Genomic DNA, 12,373 nt, shown 5'->3' on the forward strand with positions numbered 1-12,373 from the left:
TTCACAGAGGAAAAACATTGGAACTTTGTGCATTATGATGACCAAAACTTAAAAAAGACCTAGTCACCCTGCTGAATGAAGTCCCAGTGGGAATAATCAATTGCAATTACAGATATAATTATGTTGTGTAATTGATGTTTTTGACTCTGCTACAGTGGGTTTATATCTATAGAAACAAACATCTACGCAAATATTATAAAGAACACTCTTGAGCACATGTTGATTTAAATCAGCTCATGTTGATTTAAAAAACAAAAAAACAATCAAAAAATCAAAAAAAGGTAAAAAGAGAGTGAGCAGAGTTGGAAAATAGTTTTATAAAATATAAAAGGTTCATTTCATTATGGAGATTTTAAAAAGTAAAACGATACAAAACAACCAGAATATATATGGCTTTTTAGAGACTACTAGGCCTACCTCACAAAAAGATGGGTCTTGTTGTTCTAGAATAACTGACTCAGAGGATTCACCCTCTTGTTCTTGATGGCCCTATTAGGGTAAAGAAAATATATTGTGTTTCCAGACTGCCAAAACAAATTCTCAAGACTTGCAATGCAATTATGATTTAATGCTCAAAGATCCATAAATAGGAATTATGCTTTCACTGACTGTAATTTAAGATGAAGGAATTCTACATTCACCATTCTCCTCTGCTATGAAAAAATAAGACTAGTTTATTCTACCCAAACTCTCTACAAACAAAACAAACAAAACAAAACAAAAACAAGCTTTGTTGAACATAATTTTATTCCTTATTTGAATGACAATTTTTCCCAACTGTAACTTGTGTATGCAGAGAATACTAATGCTTACTAATTTCAGAGGATGGTCTGATGTATTTCTGAAATATTGCTGTACCATTTCTCTGAAAAAGTTAAAACAGATTTGCTATTCAACATATAAATATATATACTCCTAGAAAAGGAATCCTATAATCTAAGTTCTCATGCTTTTATCTTTGATGAAAAGTAATATAGTGTATTATTTACTCTAAGTGTTCATATTGGATAACATATTTAGTATAAATTAAACAGGTCTGACATATGTTACCAAGAGTCTCCAGTGTGTAGAAGTGTATTAGAACTTAGGAAAATGCATTAACAAATATCTAAAGTAAAAGCAGGAAGGAATTACAAGGATATGTAGATTGAAATTTGGTTTACAACTGCATAATTTACACACAAAGTACATGTCAGGCATTTTTCAAAGTCATAAGTAATCAAACTACCCATTTTCACAATTCAAAGATACACCAACAAGGAAGGAAGAGGAAGAAAGGAACAAGGAAGGAAGGATGAAAGAGGAAAAGAGGATCTTAACTAGATCTTACCATGAACAGTGATGGGAAATTACATATTGGCAATTACTTAAATAACTGTATGCTTACTGGGTAGGAAAGATGATCGGATGGCTGTCGAAATGGCTCTGAGTCTTCACGTTCATAAATGAGGCCCAACAGCTCTTTGCACTGTTTTCTCCAAGCATCAGGATTACACTTTAAAGACTGTCTTCTGCCTCGGCATTTGACCTGCAGATTTAACAGAATTATACCTAAAAGCTCTTTCCTTAAATATTCATTGATTTTCTCTTATCCTCTTGATGTTAATATATCTATATAAGACTGAGTAGCTGCTATTTAAAAGTTTCTTAGTTTAATTTAGACATCATTTCCCCTCACACAAAATAAACAAATTAAAAACTAGATATTATATTCACGAAATAGCAAGATGTCTAGTATTCTGAATTCTCATTTTAAGAAAATCTAAACCTCAAATACGAAATTTTTTTGCAGGGGGGGAGAAATTAGGTTTATTTATTTACTTGGTTTTCCAGTAGAGGTACTGGGGATTGAACCCACAACCTCATACATGCTAAGTATGCACTCTACAACTTGAGTACCTTCCCCCTAAACCTCAAATAAAACACAGATGAACAAACTTTTATTTTCTATACAAGGTTAATAATTTTAATGCCTTAATTTTTGCTCGTAGTTAAGAATATTTGACAATGGCACCATAATTTTCTCAAAATAACACTTGACCTATGTGTGTATAAATATATATGTGTGTGTGTGTGTGTGTGTGTGTGCGTGTGTGTATGTATATTTATTTATTTATTTATTTAAGCAAATCCTTTGTGGTCAAAATACATTCTGGCCTTTACAATTTGATTCCTTTGTTATATGATATCTTTCAGTATTTGAAAGGAAACTTTTCCTTATATACAACAAATGTTTGTCTATTATCATAGAGGGGAAGTGTGCAGAACAGAGTTAACATAACAGACCTGAGGCTATCTTTAGCAGGGCTTGCTTGTAAGGTTGACCCTTAACTGGCATCTGGGAACGTGGCACTTGAACTCTTTCCTAAATAAGAAAGGTGGTTTACTGTGCCCACATTGTTTATACAAACAATGTGATTTGTGCTGAACACCCACTTTCCTATATATTTCCTGTGCTTTCCTGCATTCTGAGAGTCTATAATCCTGGCATGTGCTGCTAGTCAGATGGTTGTCTACATAACAAACTCCCAATAAATTCAATACATTTCTTGGAAACTGAGTCTAATCACATACATGTAGCTACATTTTCATTGTGGAGGAAGTGTGTACTCTGTGTGGTCCCTCAGAGGAGACAGAGTATAAAGAAATGTGCATATGGATTTCTCCAAACGCTGCCTGTATCTTTTTCCCTGTGATCCAGCTATATATCTTTACTGTGTCACTTAGCAATGAGTTAACAACTATATATACTGAGTTCTGTAAGTCTTTCTAGCAACTCTCCAAATATTTGGAGCTGTACTTAGGGATCCCTGACATAGGAAATCTGAAATTGTTTCTTATCAGCAGTTCATTTATTCACTCACCCTTCTTCCAGATGAAGTACCAGGACCATCTGAATCTAAATCAACCATTTCTGTATCCTAAAATTAAAAGGGAAGAGCCAAAGAAGATATTAAGTTACAATCAAAGTCTTACAAGTTAGATAAACATTTACAAAGAAATGGCAATTAACTCCCTCATTGGAGCAGGCAGCAGAACCAAGTTGAGAGGGGAAACTCATTCCAAACTTTACCTACATGCTGTGCACAAGTTGAAAAGTATACTGCAAGAAGAGTAAACAAGGTTTCTCTTTAAATAAGAACAGGGAATGAGGCGGAAAGTATTTAGTGATTGGTATCTAAAGTTGCACCTAAATGCTAGTATTTCTTTAAAAAAAACTTACTTTATATGAACTGCTAATTTAGTATGATAATCATGAATTACTCATGATTTATCTTTTGCTATTTCAAGAAGTACATCTATTTTCTATGTGTATTAAAATGTGAGATTTAATTAATATCCCTACGAACGATAGTTTTCTTTTTTTTAATACAAAAAGGCAAGGCCCACACACCACTATTTAACCTGGTGATCGTGAAGCATAGAGGTAATGCCCAGGAGAAAAGAAAAGTAGCTTATGAGCCATTGGTGCCCCTTTCTAATAAAATAAAGTTGCTGAATTATGTTTTACTCTAATTTTCCATTCTGACCCAAAGAGTGCTACTCTGAGCAGAGTAACATTTATCCATGATAAGAACTCTCAACAAGATAGGTATAGAGGGACTGTATGTATCTCAACATAATAAAGACCATATATGACAAGCCCACAGCTAACTTCAAGATCAATGGTAAAAAGCTAAAAGCTTTTCCTCTAAGATCAGGAATAAGACAAGTATGCCCACTCTAGTTAATTTTATTTAACATAGTATTAGAATTCCTAGTTAGAACAATTAGGCCGGCAAGAGAAACAAAATACATTCAAATTGAAAAAGGAGGAAGTAATACAGTCTCTATTAGTAGATGACATGACATACATATAGGAAATCCTAAATACTCTACCAAAAACCTGTTAGGACTAATAAACAAATTCAGTAAAGTTGCAGTGTACATAATCAATATACAGAAATAAATTGTATTTCTAAATACCAACAAAGGAATATCAGAAAGTGAAATTCAGAAAATGATACCATTTATAATTACATCACAAAGAGTAAACTATATTGGAAAAATTTTAACCAAAGAGGTGAAAGATCTGCACACTGAAAACCGTAAGGCATTGATGACAGAGATTGAAGAATATACAAATAAATGGAAAGATAGTCCATGCTCATAGATTAGAAAAAATAATATTATTAAAATGTCCATACTACCTAAAGCAATATACAGATTCAATGCAATCCCTATCAAAATTCTAACAGTATTTTTTTGCAGGAATGGAAAAAAATCCTAAAATTTATACGAAACCACAAGAAAGAATCCTAATAGCAATCTTGAGAAAGAAGAAAAAAGCTAAAGGCATCACTTCCTAATCTCAAACTATATTACAAAGTTATAGTAATCAAAAGAGTATGGTATTAACATAAAACACATAGATCAGTGGAACAGAATAGAACACAGAAATAAACCCATGAAGATTGGTCAATAAATTTACAACTAAAGAGCCAAGAATCTACAGTAGGGAAACAATAGTGTCTTCAATAAATTGTGCTGGGAAAACTGGATATCCACCTGCAAAAGAGGTGGATATGAAACTGGACCCCTAGCTTACATTATACATAAAACTCAACTCAAAATGGATTAAAGACTTGGATGTAAGACATGAAACCATAAAACTCCTAAAAGAAAACACAGGGGTTAAGCTCCTTAACATCTATCTTGGCAATAATGTTTTTAGATTTGAGAAAATCCAAAGGCAGCAAAAAGCAACAATTGCAAAAATAAACAAGTGGGGCTATATCAATCTAAAAAGCTTTTGCACAACAAAGGAAACCATCAACAAAATGAAAAGGCAACATACTGAATGGGAGAAAATATTTGCAAATCATATATTTGATAAGGGGTTGATATCAAAAATATATAAACAATTTGATAGCAAAAGAACAAATAATCTGATTAAAAAATGGGCAGAGAAACTGAATAGACATTTTTTCCCAAAGGAGACATCTAAATGAAAATACGCTCAACATCATTAATTATCAGTGAAAAGCAAATGAAAATCACAATGAGATATCACTTCACATCTGTTAGAATGGTTATTATCAAAAAGACAAAGAAATAAAAATTGTTGTATACTCTTGATGGGAAAATTGGTACAATCACTATGTTAAACAGTATGGACACTTCTCAAAAAATTAAAAATAGAACTACCATATATTTCAGCAATCCCACTTCTAGGTATACATTCAAAGGAAATAAAAACAAGAGATCAAAGATATAAAGTTACACTTCCAAGTTCACTGCAGCATAATTCACAACAGCCAAGACATGGAAACAATCTAAGTGTCTGTCAGTAGATGAGTGGATAAAGATGATGTGGTATACATATACACAATGGAGTATTATTCAGCCTTGAGAAAGAAGGTAATTCTGTCATTTGTGACAACATAGATGGACCCTGAGGGCATTATGCTAAGTTAAATAAGCCAGACAAAGAAAGAGAAAAATTGTATGGTATCACTTATATGTAGAATCTTAAAAAAAAAAGAGTCAAACTCATAGAAACAAGACAGAAAAGTGGTTGGGTGGTGAACTGGATGGTGGGAGAAAACACAGAAAGGATGGCAAAAGGGTACAAACTTTCAGCTATAAGATGAATAAGGTCTGAGGATTTAAGGATCTAATATAAAACATGGTGACTATAGTTGATAACACTGTATTATATAACTGAACTTTGCTAAAAGAGTAGAACTTAAATGTTCTCAGAGACAGAGAGGGAGACAGAGAGAAAGAGAAAAAGAAAATAAAGTTGCCAAATTACATTTTATTTTAATTTTCTATTCTAATTCATGTAGTAGTACTCTGAGGAGAAATTCTTACTATATAAAATTCTGAGTCAAAAGGCATTTATATGAAATGTCAGAGAAAATATCAGAAATAAGAACGGTAATTTTTTCATTAATTTCAGGAGGAGAATATCTAATTGGCATATAAGAGTTTTCCTTAATATATAAATAACATTTAACTTCAATAATGTAACATTTTATAGTCAAAAACATTTTCATGAAAGTAAAAAGCAACACTGGAGATTTATCATTCTGTGAATTAACAGTACAGAAAATATAAACATGTAAAATACCCCTGTACAATAGCCACTGCAATAAAATCTAGCATAGCTGAATCACTCATCCATGGGATGAATTTTTTCCCATTAAAGATTTTTGAATTATTATTTTCCATTATTGTTTCAGCCTCTTGGTTTCTGCTTCTATCATAGCCTCTAGTTAAAAATAGCTTAATGTAAATTAGGGACATGACTGGGTGGGGAAATCAGATATGTCAGAGGGTCAGCTGACAATACTAATTCCATTTTAATTATGAAAAATTGGTTTAGGGGGAGGGTATAACTCAATGGTAGAGTGTGTGCTTAGCACATATGAGGTCCAGGGTTCAGTCCACAGTACCTCTGCTAAAAGTAAATAAATAAACCTAATTACCTACTTCCTGCACACACACACACAAAAAAGAAAAACTGGTTAATGTTTGCAAATTTCCATAAAGGAAATCAAATAGCAATTCCATGAAACTACTAAAACTGAAGACTAAAATCTGAAATTTGAAAACACTTTTTTATTTTATATAGATTGTGTAGAAAATAAATCCCTACTAAAATTTCCTTCAATGAACCATTCTTTTAAAATACTATTTAGTGCTTTGTCCTGTTTTCAAGGGCTAGAAAATTAAGTGTTGATTTCTCATCACTGAAATCCACTGTGTAAAAAGAATGACTGGTCACCTCTCTCTGACTAAACACTGCAGCACTACTACATTTTTGGTATATACTATCTAATTACAGGTTAAGGAGTTTAATACAAAAAGATGCAGGCATTCAGCCAGCTTTTTTTAAAATTGAAGTATAGTCAGTTTACAATGTTGCAATAATATCTTTAAACAGTATTTTTTGGGAAGGAGGTAATTTGGTAATTAATTAGGTTGTTTGTTTGTTTATTTATTAAATGGAGGTTCCAGGGATTGAATCCAGGAACTCATGCATGTTAAGAATGTACTCTACTACTGAACTATTACCCGCCCCCCCAGCAAGCTTTTGGAAATCAGTTTCACTGTTCATAACCAGTTATAACACTTACATACTTACTGTATTTTAAATAACAGAAAAGGAATTCATTCTTACTACTCATGCTGCAATTCTTACCTCCTCTGCATCAGTACTATTTAGTTCTTCTGCTTTAATTTTATTATAAGTATCCAGTATATCAGTACAGCTCTGATCCCTAAGAAACAAGATAAGTTGAAATACATTTCAGTACATTTAAAAAAAATCAGAAGTCAGCCTTTACAGAAGACAAAACTGCTTCTTACCCAATAAATCGAAGTAAGACATCAGTTACAGTTTTGGCTGCTTTAACTATAGGACTGTCTGGCTCATTGAAAGTCCTAGCATTATGCTCAATGTAGCGTACTTCCCACATTAATGCTGATATTCTCCTATGAACAAAAAAAAATGCCCTGTTATTCTTGATTGATATATTTACAGTCTATTCTATGATTAGACAATGTAGAACAAGTAGATATTTAATCATGGTATGTCAAAGGTGTTCGAATATATGTATGTGACTCAATATATGTGTGTGACTAATATCTACTAATAAAGGTATATAGTTACAGTATCTGAAGCACAGGCAAGAGTTTAAAACCACTCGGCTATAAACTTGGGTATTAAAACTTGGAAAAGAACTGACCCACAACATTATGGGTAAACAATGATTTGACCAAATACAAAGAAACAAAAGCATTCAGTGCTTTGATAAAGTCAAAAGAATGTTTAGTTTTCAGAGAAGAGGAAAAAAAGAACCAGACTTAGAAAAGGAAAGATTTTTATCTAGTTACTTTTATGACATATATTACTGAATTACATTAAAAGTAATGTTATAACATACACCCAAACAGTTATATTTACAACCAATTCATGGAATAACTGTAATTAGACACAGTAGACTCTGGGGTGAGAGAGGTATCAAAATTTGCCCTCCACTACCCTCCCATAATCACCCCACTCACGACCAGCACCAAAGAAAAAATAACTTGGCTTTTTCTATACAAATTTCTTTCAGGGCTAGTAATTAAATCTAAGTGACTGCTGCCTAATTCCCCAACAGGGGATTTAAACATGCTCCAAGTCTCTGGAGCACTGTAATCATGATGAATCCACAAACCACTTAATCTGCATTTAATAAAACAAAATTAACTGTCGGTTTTGTTTCATATGTGACTGTGCTACTCATAATTTCCTCTCTGTCCATACTCTTTCTTACCCTAGAAGATTGAGAATCTATTGAATTAAGGGGAATTAGTGTTCCAAATTTTCAGAAGAAATTTTGGAGTGGGTCGTTTGAATGGTTATTTTAAATGGAAACACAGATCTCAGTGTATCATTATGCAAAAAGGAAAGCAAAAGACATAAAGCTGTAAGCTTTATAGTAAATGATAAAACTAAACAGACCTGTAAAAGCGATTTTCAAGTCTCCGCCTGATGGTGTTGAGGTCAGTTGGATAAGCAACTACAGTACAGTACAAGGGATAGGCACTGAGATCCACTGGAACAGCAAAAGGACTGGCAAAATCTATAATATTTCCAAAATCAAAAAAGGTAGTTATAAAAAAAAGTAGTTATAAAGAACAGTAACATTTCATGTTAACAGATAAAAACACATATAAACAAGCAGGGTAGGCAATATAATACTACATTTCTAAAATTATAATATTCAATTATGCAAATATGAGGCCAATACTATTATAATATTTTTATTTGGACATAATATCTATGAATCATGCATTATACACTGGCCCTAATCAGATAAAATGAGACAAAATTAAAGGAGAATTGTGTTTAACTTCAAAATTTTGTCTTTTCTGGATAAATGCCAAATGTCTCAAGTGATATGTTTCAGAAAATATAACTTGTCACAGGGTAAAATATATTACTATACCCACTGTCTTTGTCAAACAACCCATCCAAAGTCAGGCTCAAGGAATAGCTAGAGAGCCAAAATGACCCAAGAAAGTAAAAGACACCTATAGCCCAGAACTGAAAAGGTTTGCCAGGCATTACTTTGGCCAAGCATAAAAAAATGTTAGTATTAAAACTAGAATCAATGTGTCTCTTTAGTTAAAAGTATACAGTAAAAAAATGCATTTCCTTTTATAGAACTTAAAATTCTGCTGGTTTTCATTATTCCTTTCCATCTTCTTTCACATTCACCATACCCAGGGAAAGAAGGTGGTTGATGCCCTGAATAACCCGTTCACACTCCTCATCTCTGGAATGAGCCCCCCATTCTCCTTCCTGGGGTTTGTAGAGCAAAGCAGTCAGTTCCTCCTGGGACACAGGAACACCTGCACCAACTTCATCTGGAAATGCAGCTACGCATAAGATGAAAAATCATAAATGATTAGTTTCCAATATCAAGCTACTGCCATTTTTCTTTTAGAGAAATAGTTAATTTTTAAAAGCATTAAAAAAAAGCATATTTACTTCCTTCTGGAATTGGCTCCATATCCCAGGGGCTCATCTTTTCTCTCTCGTTATTGTCCCAGCTATTAAAAATAATGATACAAATGAAATTCACGTAACACTTTTACATACTATCGTAATTTGCATGACTTCTTGGGGGTGAAATCTGGAAAGGGGCAATACAGTTTCCTTGAAGTACAACTTTGCTTATATAAAGATATTAATAAATCTCTAATAGAGAAAACATGGTTCACCAATATGAAACTTAGCTGTAAGTTGACTCTTAGCTCTGTTTGGCTTTAAAAAAAAAATTCCAAACAAGCTTACATTCAATGTTAAGCCAAGGTACAGAATAAAAAGATCTCTTTGGAAAAAGGTCAAATTAATAGATCACTTTCTGTTAGATAATCTACTTCATTCTAACTGGTTAAGTATTATAGCATCTCCAAAATTTTATTATTCTATGTTGATCTGCAATATGGAGACTAAGTCAATCTACACAGAATAAACATTTCTTCTATCATTCCTTTCTTTAATTTTTAGACATTTTTTATTGATTTATAATCATTTTACAATGTTGTGTCAAATTCCAACATAGAGCACAATTTTTCAGTTATACATGAACATATATATATTCATTGTCACATTCCTTTCTCTGTGAGCTACCATAAGATCTTGCATATATTTCCCTGTGCTACACAGTATAGTCTTGTTTATCTATTCTACATTTTGAAATCCCAGTCTATCCCTTCCCACCCCCACCCCCTTGGTAACCACAAGTTTGTATTCTATGAGTCTGTTTCTGTTTTGTATTTATGTTTTGTTTTCCACATATGAAGATGTGGTATATTTATACAATGGAATACTATTCAGCCATAAAAACTGATAACATAACACCATTTGTAGCAACATGGATGTTCCTGGAGAATGTCATTCTAAGTGAAGTAAGCGAGAAAGAGAAACAAAAATACCATATAAGATCTTCTATCATTCTTGAGTACAAAGCTTTGTTTACTAGGAATCTTACAACTCTGATATTTCATGAAGAAGAAAGTCAATGTAGACAAATAGTATGTCCAAACATACTGCAGTCACCTCTGCCTAGAATTCATACCATTAAATAAAAGACTATTATAAAAATTACTTTAAACATTGAATTAATTTGCATTCTTCATGAAATAACATTTGTAATTCTTTTTTTTTTAAATTGAAGTATAGTGGTTGACAATATCTTGGGTATACAGCAAAATGATTTAGTTTTATATATATATGTCTATATATACATAGACATACATATTCTTTTTCACATTCTTTTCCATTATAGGTTATTACAAGATACTGAATATAGTTCCCTGTGCTATACAGTAGGTTCTTGTCATTTATCTATTTTATATATAGTAGTGTATATCTGGTAATCTGAAATTCCTAATTTATCCCTCCCCCACCTTTCCCCTATGGTAACCATAAGTTTGTTTTCTATGTCTATGAGTAATAGCTGCCAATCTTGTCTAAAATAGAAATATTTAAGAGAAAATACAGGAATAAAGTAGGCAGAAATTAAGTCTTCAGTTGCTGCTTTGTTTTAGAATGCATATTGGATCAAAAGTTTTATCACCAAATTCCTTCCTTAGAGAAACTATGATTACTTCCTTACAGGTATAGGTCTTGTAAGACTAAGTAAGTTAGTAAAAAAGTATTACTTCTGGTAGAGTTTATACAGTCTGTATAGTTCTAAAGTATTATATCAGGTATAAAAGACCGTAATAGTACTTACTGAACACTGTAACACTGGAAAGAACTATCAGGATACTCTGGTTGAAAAGGCTGCTGACTCTCCACAGTCCCAAACCACCAGGCGTCATCTATTATACTGCGGAATCTATCACCTACAATGTTTTTAGAAATCTTTTTAAAAGAGAGCTCTTGAGAGTAATAGCTCTGTTCCCACTCTAAACTACCTTTTGTTGAATACAGAAGTAGCATTGTATCTAGCATTATTAGAAGTTTCAATCTGAGTTTTCCAAATAAGTGAACTTTACATTTCACCCTCTTTAAGGATTTTGATTCCTAAGTGTTAGCAATCATTTTGAAATAAATCACATATGTATAGATATATCTTCTTAAATAAATGTTACCACATATAAATTTTATCAAGTACTTGGGATCACCATTAGGCGTACTGCTTTTTGTACTGCACATATGATACTATAGTTGTTTCTTATTTTTTGTTTCACCTTTTTGTTGTTACAAATCTCTTCATACTAGTTTTCTGCCTCTGATGGCTAAGAAATACAAAACTAACTATTGTGGACAATAATGATTCTTCCACATAAGAAAGAAGAATTTAAAAGTAATTATAGTAGACAATAACAGGATTTACTCTATGTTAGGTACCACTTTAAGTGCTTTCTATAGATTAACTCATTTATTGCTCACATCAACCTTATAGGTATGTTCTGATGTGATTCCCATTTTACAGATAATCAAATTGAGGGGCAGAGACGTTAAACTCTTGCTCAAGATTATACAGGTAGTAAAAGGGGAAGTAATAGAAAGGGAGAGAAAGAGAGGGGTAGAGAACAAAAGGAAGAAATGAGGAGGGAGGGAAAGAAGAGGGTAGACGGGTAGGTAAAAAGAAGCAGAAGGAGACAGAGAAAGGGGGAAGAGAGAGAGAAAGAGAGAGGGGAAGAGAGAGAGAAAGAGAGAGGGAGAGAGAGAGAGAGAGAGAAAAGAGAGAGAAAACCACAAACAGTAAAGGTCTATTAAGAGCCCAAGTACTCAATTTTAGGGCAATTGACATTTGAAGATTTTCTTTTAAATTCAGTTTTGTATTCTAATAGAGTAGGCATTGATAGAAAAGGTTTT

At 32.6% G+C, this 12,373-nt stretch overlaps 1 protein-coding gene across 4 annotated transcripts in view; it reads right to left on the bottom strand.

Annotated features, from left to right (window-relative positions):
• The window catches only part of BRWD3 (bromodomain and WD repeat domain containing 3), a 120,480-nt gene that overhangs the window by 13,379 nt on the left and 94,728 nt on the right, over positions 1–12,373 (bottom strand). For 3 of the 4 annotated variants that reach the window (XM_031671566.2, XM_031671565.2, XM_006219396.4), the window contains exons 28-36: positions 11,283–11,394; positions 9,530–9,591; positions 9,262–9,417; positions 8,498–8,618; positions 7,357–7,482; positions 7,190–7,268; positions 2,865–2,921; positions 1,388–1,528; positions 418–489 (exon numbers count right to left, since the gene is read on the bottom strand). In XM_031671566.2, coding sequence (XP_031527426.1) covers positions 418–489; positions 1,388–1,528; positions 2,865–2,921; positions 7,190–7,268; positions 7,357–7,482; positions 8,498–8,618; positions 9,262–9,417; positions 9,530–9,591; positions 11,283–11,394 — 926 coding nt within the window. The remainder of the gene's footprint in view (positions 1–417; positions 490–1,387; positions 1,529–2,864; positions 2,922–7,189; positions 7,269–7,356; positions 7,483–8,497; positions 8,619–9,261; positions 9,418–9,529; positions 9,592–11,282; positions 11,395–12,373) is intronic. The other variant, XM_031671567.2, reaches the window with a different exon arrangement.

This window comes from Vicugna pacos, chromosome X (genome assembly GCF_048564905.1).
Source record: "Vicugna pacos chromosome X, VicPac4, whole genome shotgun sequence".
Lineage (NCBI taxonomy): Eukaryota > Metazoa > Chordata > Mammalia > Artiodactyla > Camelidae > Vicugna > Vicugna pacos.